Source organism: Aplidium turbinatum, chromosome 4 (genome assembly GCF_918807975.1).
Source record: "Aplidium turbinatum chromosome 4, kaAplTurb1.1, whole genome shotgun sequence".
Lineage (NCBI taxonomy): Eukaryota > Metazoa > Chordata > Ascidiacea > Aplousobranchia > Polyclinidae > Aplidium > Aplidium turbinatum.
In genome coordinates, this window is record NC_137475.1 from 39,907,315 (window position 1) to 39,927,909 (window position 20,595).

Consider the following 20,595-nt stretch of genomic DNA (forward strand, 5'->3'; position numbering starts at 1 on the left):
AACCTATGGCCATGTCAGCAATATTCCTTTTGCTTTCAGGAACCAAACCATCTCATGGGCCAGCGTTCTGTGGGACCTCAGGATGGAGAGAATGGCAACAAGTCTGCTGATGACAGCTTGACACTAGGTGAGTGAGTGGACGATTATGTCATCTCATATCAGGGTTGAGAAAAACCCGGGTTTTTTTGAAAAAGCCCAACCCGCCCGTTTTTTTTTTAAAAAACCCTGTTTTTTTTGTTTTTTTTTAAAAAGATGCAAAAAAGGTAGATTCATGCTTATTTCACTTCAAAACTACTTTTTACGAATGAAGTGCCTTTCACTCGCAGTACATGCTTGCATAACTCAATAAAATAATGCACTAGGGCTGTTGTTGCTTGAGTGTTGCATCATCCATTAATTTCAAGATCAAGTTGGATGTTGCATCATCCACTGATTTCTATACCAAGTTGATACTACCGTGATAGAAATCACATTATTGCATTATTTGCTTTAGATTTGAAGGCAAGGAGCATTTATGCCATCATGTTTAATTGTTTAAACATTTTTTATCATTTATATATATATTATATATATATAGTAATGGATGAGCAATTGAGCGATTGCGTGGCCAATGGCCATTTAGTCAAATGCTCTGAAACAGCCATGCGTTAGAATCCAGAATCTGTAATTGGTAAATAGCCTCCTAAATTGCATTTCACATCATATATGCAGACTACAGTAGAGTAGTACTTTCACCAGTTTAACTATAAAGCCTTCTTGCATAAATGAGTTTTAATGTAGTATACACAAAGTGGCATTACTTGATTTTTGTGTACTGTATGTACAATATCCACTGCGTTTTCAGTTTATTCTTGGAAATTTACTTTACAATCACATCCTTAAGTCCTGATTTAAAGTTTGTTGTAAGTGCCTTGTAGTGTTTTTGTTCATTTTTTTAATTTTCTAATAAAAACTGGACAAATATGATGCTCTGGGTTTTTTATGGTTTTTTTTGGGTTTTTTTAAGTGTTTTTTTTTTTTAAAAACCCATCCGGGTTTTTTTGGGTCAGGTAAAATACTGACAACCCTGTCTCATATACTATCTCTAATATATGTATATAACTGTATGTCGGTTGTTCAGATGCTTTACAAAGCGCTAACGTGCTGTATAACCGAAAACGATCGGGATGGCTTTTATATCTGTATATTATGTTAAACGCCTTGTTGTAGCTTGCCACTACACCAGTAATTTCAACCTTTTAAACCAGAAATCAGCAACAGACAATGCTTTTGCTGTCGTAACTTTGGCAGGAAACACAAATTTTTCTCTTCGTTCCACTTATTTTTAAGTAACATTTCGAATCAAGTTTTTGTTTTATAATTAGTTTGGTTTTGTTCTTAGCTTGAAACGAAAACAAAATGCACGGGATCGACAAAGGCCTTGCTCCATTTTTTTCTTCCGGCGATTGTGGTCTAGGTGTGTCTGGTACAAAACATTTTTTAAAACAAAAGTTCTCGCGCAATTCATTTTGTACCTATTTATTTCAAACAGCCCTAATCTACATTGCAATACACTTCTGTTTGAACATGAGATAATAACTCCTTTTAACAAAACAATTCGTCAAAAGCCTTGATGTTGAAATAAGATATTTGGATTGATTTTTAATAAACTTTCAAGGTGGGAAGAAAAAGAGAGCCCGAAAACCCAAAACCAAGTCTGAGGGTGAAGAAGGCAAAAAGCCCCCGAAAAAGAAGAAAAAGAAAGATGTTGATGGGTAAAATCATTGTTATCGCAAGTGTTTTGATCTTAACGAAGTGTGTTCAACTAAAGTAAGATGTGGATTATGGAAGACGGAAAGCCTGAATTCATGCACAGTTGCACACCTGTGCAATCTTCGTCGGCTGCGTGGCCGAGTGGTGAGAACGTCTGCGCTACATTCGAAAGGACGTGGGTTTGACACCGCTCCAGAGCACGCGGCTGTGTCTCGGCAAAGACACTTAATGGCAAGCCAAAATAAGGGGAGCTGCTGACTCGAAGACTATATGTCACTTCGCTGCTTCCTGTCGTCTGTTGTATCGCATCTGTGATCGCAGTGTACTGTATGTTATCGCAAGGGGCGCAAATAAAAACAATTATCATTACACCTTTAATTATGTTAATAGGCGCTCTGCTAAGACAGTGACATGCTTTCGATATGTGTTCAACTGTCAGCCCTTCAAAAATCGTTTAGTTGTCTTTAATTTTGTTTATTGTTATCCCAAACCAAATAACTGGTGTACAGCATCAATCCGGTGTGATCCTCGTTATTTGGGTAAATCACATTCCTGCTCGGCTCCACGCCGACTTGTTTTGCTCTTGCCGAAGATTTAGCTGCGTATATTGTGCACAAAGCGTATATTCATTTCCACCGTCAAGCATTAAGCGTCTTGCCGAAATGCAGCTACATGCTTTTGGTGAGTTTTAAACCAGTAGCCCTTCGAACATCTCTCACATTGGAGCATTACCGCCAGCTCCCCATTGTCAGTGGCCTATGCATATCAAGCAAGGAGTAATGTTTGAAATTCTACGCAGGGAACTTGCAGTTGGCGAGAAAAAGAAGAAGAAAAAGGTGAAGAAAGACAAAATATTATCAGGCTTCACTGACACAGACACAATGGATGGAGGTGCGTTACTATGGCTAATGCCAATATGTAAATGCCTAAGGTTTAAGCATGTAAAAAATTGCAACTGTACTTTCAACACTTTTGCTTTTGAGCAAATTTTGAAAAAACTTTACTTAAGTCAGCCGTTAGTATGGTGATCAACACGTGACTTTCTAGTCACCCACGTTTTTGCTGAAATTTTGTTGTTGAATCATCTGGTTTACGTTTGTTTTCTCAGGGTGTCCAAGTTACGCTTATGGGCGAAGTAAAATTGTTGCTAAATTGTTTTCTTACGAGAAAAAAAAAGGAGAATTACTCTTTCAGTTATCGTCGTGTACGGAATTGATGAGCATGTCTGATAAATGTTTTATTTTTCAGCTGATGGTGATTCTAATGATAAAGCAATTCTTGATGTTGCGAGTGATCCGTTCACAAAAGACGAAGATGCCACTGTTGATGATTTCTTAGCTGACATAGAAGATAGCGAAATTTCGAATACAATTCAAGACAAGAAAAAAGTTGATCGCAAAAAGAAAAGGTAGTGTTCACTTTCCGGTCGTAATTTCTCCAATCCTTTTGCTTATAGAAATTTAACTGATCGTTTCTTTCACATTTCTATAGGCCGGTGGCGACAGTTGTTAAGCCGAAGAAAAAAAGGAAACGAGGATATGACTCTTCCGATGAAATGAACGCAACCGACATCCTCCAAAGCACACCACCACCTTCCCCGGAGGATAGCCTTATTGAGGTGAGGAACATTGATTTAGCTGTTTGGAACATTTCTCGAACGTTGAGTTTGCGGCGTCTTCAAAGTAACAAGTTTTAAGCTGTGGCGAAGAGCAGAGAGCACTGGATTTTCACCAAAGGTTCTCTTCATCTTTTACCATAGTTTAACTAAAACGGGTTTTGTAGAACGTCACGAATCACATCTCCACCAAGAAGGCTGAATGCACCTTCTGTAGAGGGAGGGATCTGTTTATTATTCTTCAGCCTAGCGCACGTTAAAAGCTTCTATTTGACGTCGCTACCCGATGCGATAATCAATGTGTCATTAAGTTTCTTCCTCATTGTTTCTTCACGTCAACTTCCAACAGCTCGTCATAGTATGTGACGTTTGCAGAAACGTCGTTCCGGACGCAACGTCAAGAGAAAGCGTTACGTCGAATCTGTTGACCTTCCCTTCAGCGGTGGGGAGGATAATAGTGACACTCAAGCACATGAGCCGAAAAAATCTCAGCAAATTGTGGAGCTCAACGTAAGTGTTTTTCTATGGTATTGTGGCGTGTTTTACTAAACGAATCACATGACCAACCAATAACCATGTTTGTTTCTTGTGTCAAGTCCATCAGGCTAAACTCAGCGAGGCGTTTAAATGACAGATTCTATGCATTTTTCGCGTTGACGTGTTGTGTTTGAGCAGGAAATGACCGAAGCTGAAGATGTTATGATTGTCGACAAAATTCTTTTCCATCGTAAGAGGAAGCGCCGAGTGAAATGCAGGTCCGAATCAAAAGAAGAGACCCAGAAAGCAGGCGACTCTGTCACTGAAGGTGTGTTGTTAAACTAGAAGCATATTCATTAAGCACTAAGCTCTTAAAAAGATTCAATTTTTGATGTTTATTGTTCCAGAAAGTAACGAATTGTCTCCCAAGCCAAAAGAACCCGATGTTCCGGAGGTAGATGTGGACTCAACTCCGGCTCCAAATGATGTTAAGTGTGAAACAGAACCCGCTGAAGCTCAGAATGGTCCCATGCTAAGTCCAACATCTTTAAAGAATCCTCGCATCCGAAAGTTCTCCATGGGGGTTGACAAGGAGGAAGAGGAAGAAGTTGAAGATGAAAAGGCGGAGGATGAATACTATGTCAAATACAAGAATTAGTAAGTTATATGCCGTAACTAGCACATGAATGGAGTATATGATGCACGGACCTCGCAGTTCAGGATGACAGTTTAGAAACCACTCATTGCAAAGTAGAAATAAAATTTTGGCCATCGATTTTTGTCGTATCCAGGCTTACACGGTGGTTGAAGATTTAAATTAAGTGCACGGGAAGGCAGGGAAGCCAATCTTCGTATTCACTTTCAAGGATGCGTTAAGTGTCGTGCCAAAGGCACAACCGCATGCTCTTGAGCGGTGTCAAACCAGTGTTCTTTCGTGTACCACACCAGTGTTCTCACCACTCGGCTATGCAGCCAACGGCATGATCCATTGAGTAGTGCGGTTCAGTTCTAAGTGAATGTATTGTCCGATTTTAGTCAGGTCGGTGCACTGCTCAGTGACAACTGCAGGGAGCATTTCGTTGATCTCGTTGCATTGTTTTGTCAGCTCGTACCTGCACTGTGAATGGAAGACAAAGGATGAGATTGAAGACAAACGTTTCGATCAGAAACTCAAGCGATACATTGCGAAGAACACTTCGAAGAGTGGCCAATTAATATATCCGGAGGTAGCCAATCATAACTAACGATATTATGCTCCTGATGGGGGGGGGAGAGTTTGTGGAACATCACAATAATGGCTAGACGAATTGAAAATGATTTCTGTTCAATATTTAATCTTTTGGAATTTTTTTACACGTTACACGTAATTTTTTTACAACGTTACACGACTAAGGCAGACCAGGATTTCACTTTCGTCACATTTGTTATCTTTCATGTCGTTTACTTTGCAGTTGGAAGCTGACGAGCTTTTCAACCCTGACTTTGTGGAGGTGGATAGGGTCTTGGATGTCACAAACACTGACGGAGATAGCGGGGTAAGTTATGACGTTCACTTTTCTGAAGTTCACTTTTTCACTTTTGCGAAGAAATTGATCAGGAGTGTTTAAAATGGAGTTGAAGTTAAATGAGCAAAAATTAATATGTTTTCGTTTTTTTTTAAATTTTGTTGCCGAAATTCCCAACAACCCACAGATAATCATTTCATTGGCTAGATGTCGATTGTGTGAGAAGTTATGTGTAGTGAGTAGCTGCGCTTAAAGCAAAGAATTCAATGAAGGCTAAACACTGGCGAAAGTAGCTGCCGAGAATTTTGTTTGTAGCATGAATGATTGGTGCGATACTGATGAACCCAGTTTCATGGGCGAAACACGTGTCTATCGCTGTCAATTCATGCTACAAGCGACTGTTGAAAAACCTGAAGCAATATTGTTGGAACAACTTGCAGAACGAAACCCGTCACTTCCTCGTCAAGTGGTGCTCGTTGCCATACGAGGACAGTACGTGGGAACGGGAGGATGACATCGAAAAGGTGAAGATAGAGGAGTTTGAGAAAAGATGCCGGTACAGACCACCCAGAAAGATTGTGAGTAGCTAATCTTGTTTAAAAGTTAAAGTCCCTTAACGTTTCACTAAATATGGTTTCAGTTCACAGAGATCTGTCATTGTAGCTATTATGTTTAATGTTTATGTTCATCAATGCTTACTTTTGAATCGTATTTTTGTGGTTGTGCATTGGATAATTTAGTGTTGCCAACTAAACTGGTTGTTGTACGTTCCAGTCTCGCCCCCCTAAAGATACATGGCAGCGGTTGTCCGAGGGCAATACTTTGTTTTGCAACAACAACTTATTGAGAGATTACCAGTTTGAAGGAATTAACTGGCTCCTCTTTAACTGGTACAACAGGTAAGATTATTTCTCTTGTTTATCACAGTAAATCAGAAAAAAAAATAGCGTGTCAAGTTAGAGCAAAACCGATGGTGGATCTTTAGATTGATGGGTTTTTGTTAAACGTACAGACGAAACTGTATCCTTGCCGACGAAATGGGCCTGGGGAAAACCATTCAATCCATCACTTTCCTACAAAAGATATTTGATCACGGGATTCAGGTTTGTAGCATTGGTGATTCTTTTTTGATTTTTCACGGTTATGCAGAATTTAATAATATTTCTGACGACATGTTTTTATCAACATAACTTTTTATACTTTTTGACCTTCTTTCCTCGGCTGTGTAGTATAATAAATTGCTTGAGATGCTGTGGCAGATGACCGGGTTTATTTCCTACAAGTAGTCGCTAGAAAATTCTGCGTGTTGCGTTCTCTTGCAATAAGAACTTGAAAGAAACCTCCAAGATAACATTAACGTCTTTCCTCAAGGGTCCTTTTCTGGTGGTTGCCCCACTGAGCACCATCGCGAACTGGCAGCGGGAGTTCGAATCTTGGACGACGATAAACGCGATTGTGTATCACGGGAGCCAGACCAGCAGGGATATGTTGCATACGTACGAGTGGTTCTGTCGGGATGAAAACGTAAGATGCAGATCAAATGCTCGACGGAAGTCGACACCATGAAATGTTATTTGCATTTAAACAAGAATGCTTCTACCACAACAAATTTAATTGTTCGAAGTGTTGTCGAAACGGAAGTTTTTCTGTTTTGCTTGATTTTGTGTCGTGCTGCACCTTATTGCATGTTTTCCCAGAGCCTCATTGTCTTTAGGAATCTAGATCTTTTTTCAATTTTCTAAAATAATAAAAATGCTTTATCTACGTAAAGGTGTATTAGAATGTTTGTATCTAAGTTTTTTTGTATCCTCCAGCTGGACGAGATCCATGGATCGTACAAGATGCATGCTGTGATCACGACGTACGAGATGATTGTACTGGACTCTCCTCATCTGCGGGATGTAGAGTGGAAGTGCCTCATCATCGACGAGGGCCACCGTTTGAAGAACCACACCTGCAAACTTGCCGACTCACTCCGGAACATGCACCTGGTATGGATGCGGATATTTTTTCTTTGGCCGTGATTTGCTGAGCAATTTAGGCTTCCTAGGACTAACGTTGAGGGTATCTTAAATCGCAATCAACTGCCGGGTTTTTGAAGGAGTCTTCCTCGTCCGAACACAATTCGTTTAGCCCTCAAAGGAGCGGGCTTAACCTCGACACCGAGAGCAGAGTGCTGTTCCGCGGTTGTGAAGGACTCCGGGGAAGTAGGTTGGTTGCAGCTATTGGATAGAGCACACTAAGGATTTCCTCATCTATCTTTAAGCTACTTTGTTATTACTAAAATGCATATATTTTATTTAATCCTCTTTGCTTAGCACTTCCACAACTAGTACAGTTACTTCTTTCCATGTTGTTTCTTCTTGTATGTCCTCCTGTGGCCCCACTACCTCTTATCCACATTTACTCTCCCTCTTTCTTGTGTCTTCAATTTAATCGTAACTAGTTTCCAGTTTTATGTCACTGAATCGTCCATAACATTATTTCAGGATCACAAGGTCTTGTTGACGGGTACACCTCTTCAGAACAACGTCGAGGAATTATTCGCCCTTCTCTCCTTTCTCCAGCCTGACACGTTCAACTGTCAACAAGCGTTCTCACTTGAATTTGGTAACTTGAAAGACAACGCGCAAGTAAATACAGACACGACGTGACGTTGATTAACATAGTCTTGTGCCAGATACGAAGTATTTTTTTGCTCTAGCTAAACCGGCTTGATCAGTTCTTAAATTTTAGAGATCCATAAGTAAGAAAAAACTATTTTGTGAAATGTTTGGTTCCATGTCAGTTGCGTGGCCGTGTGTTGAGCACCTGAACCACGATCCAAAGGACGTCGGTTCGACACCGCTCGAGAGCACGCTTCGTGTATTGGCGAGACACTGCCAAATAACATACCAACGTTAGGAACAGCTTTAATTATATTTCGTCATTCGTTACTTTCAGTTTGTTGTTGTGTTGCGTGCGTTATTCGCAATGTAATAAAGTATGTTACGACACAGTGGACGCAAAATTAAACAACTTATTTTAATTTGGTTTGATTTCTTTTGTATTTTAGGTTGAAAAGCTGCAAGAGCTCTTGAAGCCGATGATGCTCCGTCGTCTAAAGGAGGACGTTGAAAAGTCGCTGGCTCCCAAGCAAGAAACCATCATTGAAGTTGAACTTACAAATATCCAGAAGAAATATTACAGGTCTGTGCTGTCTTCATGTTATAGATTAGAATCAAATATCAACAAACCTCTGCCATGACTTTGATGTCGATTTCTTGTCAATCTAAAGACTTTGTTTTTGATTGACATGCTGACTGCTAACTTGTTAGTTAAGGCATTAGAGATTGTAAGCTTTGTATTTTTACTTTGAGTTTCAATATTTCCATGAAAGTGCTTTATTCCAATCCGTCTTCTGTTTCTGAAACGAGAAAAAGCTGCCGCTTTGTATGCACAATACACCATGCTAGCACTCCAATATAAGCATTCGTAGATTGTGATGAAGTTTAAGAGTTATAGCAATATTTTAGAGCAGTAAAAATGTATGCGATTATTTGTAGTTCGTAAAACCACAAACTTCTACAACCACTTCATTTTATATTCTACGATAAATTTAAAGTCATACTACTTAGCCACTGCATTTAACTTTCCCATGCATCGGCGATAACATCTTCACCTAAAAGTCACCGATTTTCACCCTATGCTTTACAGAGCTATCCTGGAACGTAATTTTGAATTCCTCGCAAAAGGAACGTCGGGTGGGAACGTTCCTAACCTGATGAATACAATGATGGAACTACGAAAGTGCTGCAACCACCCCTACCTTATTAAAGGTTAGCAGAACCTCCGATTGCTTGTTTCATTCTTAGCGCTTTTTAAGTTCAAACATCTTTTCACGTCAAAACATTTCCGAGACTGCTTGAAGACTGCTGTTGTGCCAACTACCAATCCTCATTATTTTGTAATTCTCCAATGGCTGCTGTGTTCTTCAGCCTGCAATTTGTGGTTTGTTTTTTCTTTTGTTGTTTTTCTGGTTTTTTTCCAGCTTTAACTGCAAAACGACGATGTCGTCATGTGAAAGGTTGATTTATACACTGATAAAATAATTGGTGAGTTACAGCCATACTATGAATCCCTGGTTACAGCATGTATTGTATATAGCATGGTGTGTAACAGCGTCTTATTGTTATGTAATCCTGCGCAGGTGCTGAAGACAAGATCACGCAAGAGCAGCGCAGTTTGAATAAGGAATTCAATGCTCTGCAGGCGATGATACAAAGCTCAGGGAAGCTGGTGCTGATCGATAAGTTGTTACCACGATTGAAGGAAGGCGGCCATAAGGTGTGGTTGGGTTCATGTTAAAACAGCCTTAACCACTTTCTTTTTTCGAGCAGTTTGAAGTCTTCCACTTTTAGGACGATCTTCAGGTGTACCAAGTTCTTTAAATCTATTCACAACGTGGTAAACGGTAGATTGGGCAACTTTTAAGAGCTTAATGATCTCAGAATTGGTTCTCCCCGCGCGATGGAACTGAATGATGGCTTCTCTTTGGCCCATTTTAGACCTTGCAGTTAATGTTTACAATTAGACCTAAATTTTTGAGAGTTAACAAGATATTTAGCACATGTATATAAGTTATATAAGTGACATTCAATCAAATATAGTTATTACTTTCTAAAATCTCTCCAGCCTGTTTCACTTTATAGGGGGATCATCAGAAGGTTCTTATCAAATAGAATGATTCTATTTGAATAAGGACCTTTTGATGATCCCCCTTTTTGAGTGAAACAGGCTTGTAGAGATTTAGAGAGTAATAACTATATTTGATGTAATTGCCTAGGCTCTGCTTGGCTTTTTTGCTTGGCATTGAGCACTTTTTGTAGCATTAATAGTATTTATTGTTTAAGTGACATTCAAGGTTTAAATCATAATGTGAAAAAAAGTCCAAAGACTTCCTGTTCACTTTGTAGTGTCCTATGATTTCACAGTCGCCCCTCTATTATTTCTTGTCACTTGACGTCTTCATGGTTCGTCTATCGCAGGTCCTTGTGTTCTCACAAATGGTGCGCGTGTTGGACATTCTTGAAGACTACCTCGTGCAATCCGGTCATTTGTATGAACGTATCGACGGCTGCATTCGCGGGAATGAGAGACAAATGGCTATAGACAGGTTCAGCAAGAAAGGTGACTTGAATTTTTCGGTAGCTTATTTTTACGCAAACTACAGAATATCACTTTCCATTGGAGATGCTTTAGTTGTGTTTGGTGTGCAAAGTTTTTAGCCAATAGTGCTACGTTGGTAACTTATGATTAAATTCACACAAGAAGTGATAAAGTTTTTCTATCCTGTTTCAAAAGATGTGTGCTTGCACTATGGATGTGGGGCTATATAAATGCTGTTACAGTTGAGAAGGAGCGATCTTCCTGACGTCAGCACTACCTGACTACTCACTTAGAACAGTGAGCATTCAATTGCCTGACAAAAGCAGCGGTTGAGTACTATGTGGCATGAATTAGCGGAGCGATACTGATGAGCCCAGCCTCATGGGCGAAACACGTGTCTATCGCTGTCAATTCTTGCTACACTCAACTGCCGAGAAACATGGAACAATATTGTTGGAACGACTGTCGACTGTAGAACGACTGCTACACTCGACTGCCGAGAAACACAATGCTGTTACTGTTAAGATTTTGGTTGAAGTGCTAGATTTATATAGAAAAAACGCATGTTTTAAATTCCAACACAACCTTGCTGATGTAGACAAATATATGACGCATATACTGCTACATCCCCAGGATCCGATAGATTCGTGTTCCTCCTGTGTACGAGAGCAGGAGGTCTTGGGATCAACCTGACTGCTGCGGATACTGTCATCATTTTCGATTCGGATTGGAACCCTCAAAACGACTTGCAGGTGATTTCATGGCCCTTGTGTTCTGTGGATTCTCTTCCGTTGATTGCAAACAATGGCGCATTGTATCCAACCCTCAATACGAGGAAGGAACATGATGATGATTGCAAACGACGAAAATAGCATCACTACCGGACATCCAAAACATTAAAGTTTGCCATGAATTTAAGTGATCGAAGTGTTTTTTTACAGAACTTAACGTATGAAAAATTAGACGGGTTAGATAAAACACCGCCATGCCAGTTCATCCTTTGCAATGCAAAAATGGTCCTGATTGATACATTTGTAGCCCAAGTGCAATTAGTGCTGTATAGAAGTTTGATGCCCACTTCAGGCTTGTAATTTTTCTTGTGCAAATATATACGACAGAGATGAGAGTTGACGTGGTCACTCTCGACATCTCTTGTATACGTTTCAAATTAGGTATCTGAGCGACGTGTACTCGGTTTCCCAGGTTCTAATGTGACGCACGTGACTAATGTGTACGTACGTACGTAACTAATGTGACGTTCACCATTTGCAGGCGCAAGCTCGTTGCCACAGGATCGGACAACAGAAACCAGTCAAAGTCTATCGGCTGATCACACGTAACTCGTACGAGCGGGAAATGTTCGACAAGGCGAGTTTGAAACTTGGCTTGGACAAAGCCGTCCTCCAATCCATCAGTGGAAGACAGGATCAGGTTACCAACCAGGTAGGTTGGCCCGCTGGCAAGTTGCTAAAGTATCTACATCAGAAAATTTTCGCTTCAAGCACTCTGCTAGAGTAACATGAGTTTGTTCTGTAGGAATTGTTTGCGCTTGTACAACAAGCTTGGAGCCGATTCAAACGATTTCTTATTTACTTTAATCCAGTCGTAATGTTGCTTAGCTTTCGTCACTTCGTAACAAATCCGTTCGACCCGGATGTTAAGAAGGTGTTTCATGGCCTGTTTTAAGCACGAATGAAACTGTATGCTGTGTTAAAATGTTTCCACTCCGAATGATAAAGATTCAACTAAATTTTGTCTAGTTTCCGATCCTTGCATTTCTAGTCTTGAACCACTTATAGAATAAGTTCCAGTTTTTTTTTCAAGTGTAGTGTATTTTTCTTCACCTCTAGCCACAAGCTCCACAGCTGAGCAAACGCGAAGTTGAAGACCTGTTGAAGCGAGGGGCATACGGAGCTGTCATGGACGACGATGATGCAGGAAGTAAGTTCTGCGAGGAAGACATCGACCAAATTCTTGATCGGCGCGCTCACACCGTCACGTTGGAATCCGGTGAAAAAGGCTCCACTTTCTCGAAGGTAAATTTGTTAATCGTGATAAGACTCGCATGCTTTCAACGCCGTCGTTTGCATGTAGCGTTTTATTTCAGTGTGCGTGCACAGCAGTTGCCACCAGATGTACGACATTGTTATGTTTATAAGCACAATTTGAATAATATCGTTTTGAGTCTGCTACAAAGCATTGGGAGCCTTTTCATTGAAACTGCATGTACAGACTGTAATTTAGCTTATGGACATACAGATGACAATGCTAATGATACAATCGTTGTCACCAGGCTAGTTTTGTGTCAGCGGAGGACAGGCCCGACATTTCACTAGACGACCCGAACTTTTGGGAGAAGTGGGCCAAGAAAGCTGATCTTGACATCGACCGACTTAATGATGTAAGTTAAAGCTTTTAGCTAACTAGCGGCTTGTACGGTACATGTCAGTTGCTTTATGTCTCTCTGCTGTTGTGTATTTGCGACATATGATACCAACATATCCCTGCTAAGCCCTCCGACGAATTGTAGTTTAAAAGAGCTGCAGTGGTAGTTAGCTGATCCAGCGCGTGTTTTGTGCAGAAGCGATTTTGCTTCTATCCTAATTATTCAACAAAGACATGCTGCTCTTTAGTAGCATTCCAGTGTAGTACGGAAACATTGTGAATCTGCCGTGCTAAAAAGATGGACCCTCGGCCCCAGAGGATCACACGACGAAGAAGAAGATTCAACCCTCATATCAATCAATTTTGAAGTAAATGTGTCATGGGTTTTGTTGAGAAAGATTGGTGTTGACTTCCAGGGGCTGTTCGTGGTTTGAAGTTCCGTGACGGATCTATCATTATCCGTAGACTGCGTTGTTGTATTGTCGTTTATCTGACGTCTTTATTTCAACAGAACAAGTTGATTTTGGAAATTCCACGAAACCGCAAACAGACGAGAAGATTCGGCGGAAACTCGGACGACAAAGAGATCTTTGCTGAAATCGGATCCGATTCCGACGATTCCGCGGAATATGACTCGGATGGTGCAGAGGGCCATGCAAGAAAAAGCAAGTTCCGTACAAGAGCTGGAGGTTCTGGAGGAGGACAGCGCAAGGGATGGGGAAGAAGAGATTGCTTCCGCATCGAAAAATGTCTTCTCACTTTTGGGTGAATAAATTTTCGTAATCGCGTGAAGAAAAGTTTTTTGAAAGTTGCGCTTAGTTTGTACTTGTAAGGTCTTGTAGTACTAACGGAGACCAGGAAGTTTGTGACCGAAAAATAAATGAATATTTTCGCGTTTATTGATTGATTCTAGATATCGATATTGTTCTTAACCATTCGTAGCGGAATTGCAATCAATCATCTTTGCAATTGCGGAGCTTAGCAGACCCACACTTGTTTTAATTTAGATAAACAACATAATAAAACTCCGCCCTTTTGAATCCAATTCGTGTTGTGCCAAAGATGGTCATTGCTATAGTGCCTTATAACCTAAGCTACAATTGTTAACTAAAATCCTGATGCTGACTCGGTTTCAATAAATAAAAGTCGGTTACTGCTTTCTCTTGCCCGGGAGCAACACCATCTGATATACAGTAGGAGGAACGAGAGTCGTCAAATTTCCCAAACCTCTTGCTTGATTACACGGTTGCTTGTTGAAGGTGGGGACGATGGTCTGTTATCCAGCAGAGGGGCCGCTTCGTTGGATCGATCAGCGCTACGGAACTGGAAGACATGGCGCGAGCCGTGCTGATGTACTGCCTCAAGTACTACAATGGCGACGATAAAATCAGGGTGAGATAACGCAACAACTGATGACTGTGGCGAAACAGATTTCTTCTATTGCTTGATAAAATAACACGCAAGTGCCTAAGCAGCAAAATTCATTTTTACATTGATTCAACGTCTGCAAACGTTGATCAATGTAAAAATGAGATTTTGGTGTGTAGGAAGTGCCTAGACATTAGACGACCAAATTTGTCATTTTTAATGTAAAAATGACGGATTGTTATGTCTGGGTCAAATCACAAACGGTCTGTTAGTTTACCTTTACGGATGAAGCAGTCAATCACCACGAATTCAATCCTCTTTGTTTCAGCTCTTCATATGGGATCTCATCACACCGGAGGAGATCGCCAAAAAGACCGGAATAGACTTACGTAATCATGAAGGTAAGGAGGTAAACGTTAAAACCTTAACGAAACTCGTAAAACTCTATACTGTATTGTTGTTTATTTTTACTTAATAGTTTATTTCTAGTTTTAATTAGTTTCATTTATTGATACTAGTTAATTGTCAATGGTTAATTTATAATTAACTTGTTCGATAAACAGATCTTCACTGACCTTATTTGTGATCCCTGGGTAGGTCTGGCCACTCCTGTTCCAAGAGGAAGAAAAGGAAAAAGGAACAAAGATGAAGCCGAGAAGCCATCAGATGAACAATCAAAGCGGGAGTGGGCTTCGGTTATCAACCTCGACACTTTCCTCCCTGATGAAGGGTTCAAGAAACACATCCAGCACCAGTGCAATAAGTAAGCAAGATTTGACGTCATCATTTGAAAAGACGTCATCTTAGAAGTTTCTAGAATTATCCACTATCCCAATCCACTTGCACAGGCTCGGTGACCCGAGATTGGCGGAAACTGGCCAGAAACCTCATGTTTGTATTTCTGAGTCGATAAAAGTGTGAAATTTCTAAGATATTTCTTCAACGGATTGATTAAATGATTGATCAGCTGTGATCTCGCATATGAATTCCATCCATATTATAATGCAAACAATACTTACTTTGACATAGGCCAATAATACATTTTATAGTTGAAAATATGCTTGTATTATTGAAAAATGTTAAAAAACAAGCAATTTTTGACTATTTTCGGTGCTGCGTGATTGCGCAATCTTTAAATCCCGTGTGCTACACCTAAATGTTGTCGAAATCAGCTAAAATTTTGCAGGTGAGTTTGTATCACCCATCCACAGAGTATGCCAAAAAAAGAGCTGATTTAGTAAAGTATTTAATTTTTGGTCGGGACCAGCCACACCCTAATGTATGTGATGTATTTATCGGCAAGTAACTTCCCCTGAAGTTGTATGATCGACAAAGTTGTGTGATCCTAGACAGTAAATCAATGTAAGAAACGATTGATTTGCTGTATATGGCATGCATCTGCTCTGTTTGGTAATACTTCTTGTTAGAGCATGATGATGATGACGACCCTTGACTGGATGTTGTTTATTGCTCTCAGGGTGATCCTCCGAGTCCGGATGCTCTACTACCTCCGCACGGAGATACTCAACAACATCACCTCCGCTATTGATAGCGCTACCAAGCATGAGTGAGTTACACTGTTGTCGCTTTTTGTAACGAAAATAATTTTCTTCAAAGAAGCCTGTTCTTTATCCCGAAATATCAGGGTGGACCGGTTGTCTGCAGTGACTGACTCCTCCATTTCTCTCTTGTCTTGCGGAAATGTCAGATAAAATTGAAGAAAATCTTGTTTGAGTAGTTTATGTGTTTGTTGAACACTTGAAGCATCTCACAAAAAGATGAATTTTGCATATCTTTTACTTTATTGTTGGTCACCAAATTACTTGTAATGAGATCCTGATTTCCTAGCATAGTGGCTGAAGATTATTTCTCCTTCTCCAGTGAAATTGAATTCGATGTTGTGGATAAGTTGTCCGACGCTCCAGCTGCGTGGTGGGATGCGGCATGCGACAAATCGCTTCTCATCGGAATATACAAGCACGGTGAGTAGCCTTGCTTTACTTTACTCCCGTACCCTAGTAGACCGGCTTGACTTCACTCTCGAAAATCAAGTTGTCTCAGTTGCGTATGTTGTAATGGGGGTAAACGCGAAGAAGTTAATACAAACTTTGTATGGAATTGACCTGTCGAAGCTCTTCTCATAAGGTAACTATTTCTTACATGAAAACTTCATAGAATCATAAACTGCGCGTGAAATACAATATTAGATCTAACAAGTTGTCTGCCAAATGTCATATAAAGATTTATTCATGACTTGCTGTGAAAGGATTACATAGATCTGTTGCTTATTTTGCACTCATTGCACTTGATCGTATGACTAACGTGATTTTACATCAGGCTATGAGAAGTACAACCTGATACGAGCTGACAACTTGCTGTGCTTCCTTGAAAAGGCCGGACCACCTGACGAACGGGCCCTCGCCGCTGAAATGGATGTTGAGCCAGAGTAAGTTTTCAACTCTTATGTTAAGATTTTTGCATCACTTAATTGACCATTGCGTTGCTTTGACGTTTTTGAACGTCTCATAGCAATATAATTTTTTTGTCGCTATTGGAAAATCCGTTTGAATGCTGAAGATACAAACGCAAGTTGTGTAATAGGCAGTGAAGGCGATTGGTAACAGATCAACTTGTTTTCCAGCGGCGATGAAAGCGGAGATCCGGAGTATAAGCCAACCCGCATCACTTTCAATGAGATCGAGTTCGGGGTAAGTACGGTGACTCCTGTTAACTTGCTTAATAATCGATTTGGAAAATTAATGATTTGGTCTCTAGAACTAAGTGATCTTTTCACCAACGGCCTGTGGCTCAATGCACCACTTGCTGCCTCACTAAACTGTTTAATGTTTTTTTTTACCACACGCTCACGTGCTGTGCAATTCGTGTTTGTTGTATCCAAGCTTACTGCAGGAAGTTAAAGTTTTAGATTTAATGAACGGAAAGTCAAGGAGCCGATCTTTGTCCACCTTTATGCATGTTGTAAGTACCTTGTCAAAGACACTGCTACATGCTCATTGCTCATGAGCGGTGTCGAACCTGCACCCTTTCGAGCTGCAAGCCAAGGCTCTCACCACTCGACTTTGTAGCCGTCCTCGGTAACGGAAGAACGTGGTCGAGTTAACAATGTTTCACGGTTATTTTGCAGCAGGATTCTCCAGCTCCAGGCACTCCTAACACTGAACCAGCATCTCCTGCCACAGCGGATGCTGCAAAGAAGAAAGAAGAAGACAAAGATACTGCAGGTGATTACAGAGCTGTCGCGATTGTAATTGTTAGTGTATGGCGGAGTGTTACATTTCACTAGATGTGTGCCCAGATAATAAAACGTAGTTAACTTTTACTAGGCAATCGTTTACAAGCGATAGCTTATTCCTATTACCAAATAATTGTACTAATCCTTATGTTGGACAATCGCCCACGCTTCATTTAGTCAAATTTGTATATCTGTGTAGACATTTCCAGTCAGACATTTCTAATCAAACAAACATATATGCTGGATCTACCAAAGCGTATTTTAATTTTTTCTATGCCAAGAACGTACTACCCCGCCATACCACCTAGTTTGTTTTATCAAGGAGGTCGGGTTTGCGAGGTTGCACTGGTTACCATGACGTGTTTTGTTAACAGAACCTGCTCCTGCAGAGCCGAAGAAGAAAGAGCCAGCTGCTGGAAAAGATTGGCCCAGCGTGTCCGACTTAAACACACGCTTGCGAAGGCTCATTACTGTTTACCAAAAGCATTACAAGCAGGTAGGGCTTACCCACACGTTAACATGGATGGCTTAAATGCAACATTTGGTAACTTAAGCAGCTTTGCACAGTTAGCAAAATCTATCCTTTTTGCATTGATTCAACGTCTGCAGACATAAAAATCGCACCGATGGAACTCAATTTTTAATGCTGGAGTTCACTTTTTTTGGTCAAGAATTCAATGAAGTTAAAGATTCTACTCTGTGTCTAAAAGTACCGGAACATTCACATACACAACACACTGAATAACTAACGGTCCTGAACTTAAAAGTTCCAATTGACCCCGGACTGTAATCAAGCCCATGTCACAGCACCTGGTATTCTGTAGTGCGGTTTGTTTCATCAATGACTGATCTTCCCATATCATCTCCAGATCCAGCAGCGTCTGATGAATTTGGAGCGTAGAAACGCCCGGTCCAGATACTCTGACAACAGCCGACTTGACATGAAACGCGTTGTTCAGCAATCGTAAGTATTGAGCGACTGCATCTCAGTACTTACAACCCATACAACAGATCAACCGTTTTTTTTATTTTTATTTTATTTTTTTTATGGTTGCATTGATTCAACGTCTGCAGACGTTGAACCAATGTAAAAAAACGGTTGATTTGCTCTCTGGGAACTCTGTCACTTTTTTATTGCATCGTTTTAGTGGAATGTTCAGACGATAATAAGCGACGTCTTCTGCATAACGAGGTTATAAGAAAATCTCATCGGAAGACTTTTTTTCTTTTTCTATTATTCACGTTATGTTTTCTGTTTGCCATGTCTTGCGAATCCAGCGACCTCTTCTGCTTGCACTGGGATACGACCAGGTTGTTGCTGTTTGTGTGTGTGTCGTCGTGGTGCTACCTCGTCTGTGTTATGTGTGGTGCTCTTGTCTATTCAGGTGTTAAAGTGTCGGCATGCGGTTCGTCAAGTGTCCGGTACTTTCCCTGCTTTGAGAATTTTTAATAGTCGTAACGGAAAGAAAAAAACCTACATCGTTCGGAATTGACCTACATAGTCTGCTTAGAAAACCTGAAGCTAATTGTTAATGGTTCTTGTTTGGCTCATCCCAGACAGCATAATCTATCATTTTTACATTGACTCAACGTCTGCAGACGCATTTTGCTGTCTGGATGCCTCGTTTCATCAATATTACGGTTTTTAACTTTTTTCTTCAAATTAAGTTTTTGTTTAAGAAAGAAATTTTCTTAAATGATTTGTTACGAACGTAAAACAAGCAGTGGTAGGCGAAGACGTTTATATAACATCGCCAGCTGCAAATGTAATGTTCCTAAGTAACATGATAGAAGATTAATCGTCAGACATCTCTGCAGTCGATGGACGCGTCGAGAGGAGGCAGATTTCTATCGCACGGTGTCCACCTTTGGGATCGAGAGGGATCCACGCTCCGGAGACTTCACCTGGAGGAGGTTCCGCAACATTGCTAGATTGGACAGGAAGACGGATGAAAGTCTACGGATGTACTACCTGGCGTTCCGGCACATGTGCGAGCAGGTCTGCCGGTGGACAGATAAACCTGGTACCGGGGATGGCACAGGGATAGGTATCTCGTTTATTTATTCGTTCTGTCATTTTACTTCAAGTATCATAAAGCCAAACTTTGTTTCTGAATCATTAAACCCCAGCAGCTTCAGCTCATTGCTTCACATATTTTAACAATGAAATGACAGCAATTCAATTTTCCAACCCTCTTAAAAAGCTTTTATGTTGCATTGTTTCAACATTTAGCGACGTCGAAAGGTAAAAACATCCTTTTTGCGCGCTGAAACTCGTAGTGTACCAATGCTTCGAGTATCTTAGTCTGACTGTTGTCATGAATATGTTGAGAGTTATTACTTTTTTCTCCATCGTCCCAACTTTGCTCAGTTGCACCCACTAGTTTGCTTTCCAAACCTACTCCTCGAGATGGGATCTTACCCCCTTCAGAGAGATAATCGATCTTCTTTTATAGGTCTTGATGAAGAGATCCCCAACATTGATGTAGATCCTATTACCGAGGAGCGTGCCTCTCGGACCCTCTATCGCATCCGGCTTCTTGACAAAGTCCGCTCCAACGTCCTTGTGCATCCGAAACTCCAGAAAAGATTAAAGTTGTGCCAACGGAGCGCTGAGATGCCGCTCTGGTGGCAACATGGCGTTCATGACTACGAACTCCTGGTTGCAATGGACAAGTGAGTACCACAACACAACCATGAAGTTGCATCACTTTCAGTATACCTGGAATCGCATTTATGACGGAAGAAGAGCAGTTGCCGTGAATACTTCACCTCGTTTTGAACCCAAAACGCTTTATTTTTTGGTACAATTTGTGTCAAATTTCTTATGTTTTGAGCCGACAAGGCAGCGGCAGTTTCCTTCATATGTCTATCACATTTTGTGCCATATATCCAGGCACGGTGTGACTAGGACCGAGATCCACACGCTGAACGACCCAAGCCTGACATTCCTACAAGCCATGCGGGAGTACGAAGCTGACCCGATGGCGATGAAGCAGAAAGTTCTTAACGAAGAAAAGTAAATATTGTGTCACCAGTTTGCACTGAACTTGTTTTTCAATATTTTGTTTTGCATTCTGTGATTTAAATTA

The 20,595-nt window shown here is 40.7% G+C and overlaps 1 protein-coding gene across 4 annotated transcripts in view; it reads left to right on the plus strand.

The window, feature by feature from the left end:
* Positions 1-20,595, plus strand: part of LOC145769419 (uncharacterized) — a 39,656-nt gene that overhangs the window by 3,063 nt on the left and 15,998 nt on the right. For 2 of the 4 annotated variants that reach the window (XM_082581060.1, XM_082581058.1), the window contains exons 5-42: positions 40-127; positions 1,658-1,754; positions 2,552-2,643; positions 3,001-3,160; positions 3,244-3,370; positions 3,743-3,877; positions 4,043-4,172; positions 4,252-4,501; positions 4,950-5,070; positions 5,296-5,379; positions 5,790-5,927; positions 6,124-6,248; positions 6,362-6,452; positions 6,721-6,873; positions 7,164-7,340; positions 7,839-7,982; positions 8,405-8,538; positions 9,046-9,167; positions 9,539-9,675; positions 10,377-10,518; positions 11,131-11,249; positions 11,770-11,940; positions 12,348-12,533; positions 12,791-12,898; positions 13,394-13,647; positions 14,142-14,274; positions 14,579-14,651; positions 14,848-15,013; positions 15,728-15,817; positions 16,132-16,232; positions 16,588-16,696; positions 16,892-16,958; positions 17,396-17,492; positions 17,878-17,999; positions 18,373-18,467; positions 19,322-19,551; positions 19,960-20,179; positions 20,400-20,522. In XM_082581060.1, coding sequence (XP_082437186.1) covers positions 40-127; positions 1,658-1,754; positions 2,552-2,643; positions 3,001-3,160; positions 3,244-3,370; positions 3,743-3,877; positions 4,043-4,172; positions 4,252-4,501; positions 4,950-5,070; positions 5,296-5,379; positions 5,790-5,927; positions 6,124-6,248; positions 6,362-6,452; positions 6,721-6,873; positions 7,164-7,340; positions 7,839-7,982; positions 8,405-8,538; positions 9,046-9,167; positions 9,539-9,675; positions 10,377-10,518; positions 11,131-11,249; positions 11,770-11,940; positions 12,348-12,533; positions 12,791-12,898; positions 13,394-13,647; positions 14,142-14,274; positions 14,579-14,651; positions 14,848-15,013; positions 15,728-15,817; positions 16,132-16,232; positions 16,588-16,696; positions 16,892-16,958; positions 17,396-17,492; positions 17,878-17,999; positions 18,373-18,467; positions 19,322-19,551; positions 19,960-20,179; positions 20,400-20,522 — 5,111 coding nt within the window. The remainder of the gene's footprint in view (positions 1-39; positions 128-1,657; positions 1,755-2,551; positions 2,644-3,000; positions 3,161-3,243; positions 3,371-3,742; positions 3,878-4,042; positions 4,173-4,251; positions 4,502-4,949; positions 5,071-5,295; positions 5,380-5,789; positions 5,928-6,123; positions 6,249-6,361; positions 6,453-6,720; positions 6,874-7,163; positions 7,341-7,838; positions 7,983-8,404; positions 8,539-9,045; positions 9,168-9,538; positions 9,676-10,376; positions 10,519-11,130; positions 11,250-11,769; positions 11,941-12,347; positions 12,534-12,790; positions 12,899-13,393; positions 13,648-14,141; positions 14,275-14,578; positions 14,652-14,847; positions 15,014-15,727; positions 15,818-16,131; positions 16,233-16,587; positions 16,697-16,891; positions 16,959-17,395; positions 17,493-17,877; positions 18,000-18,372; positions 18,468-19,321; positions 19,552-19,959; positions 20,180-20,399; positions 20,523-20,595) is intronic. The other 2 variants (XM_082581059.1, XM_082581061.1) reach the window with 2 other exon arrangements.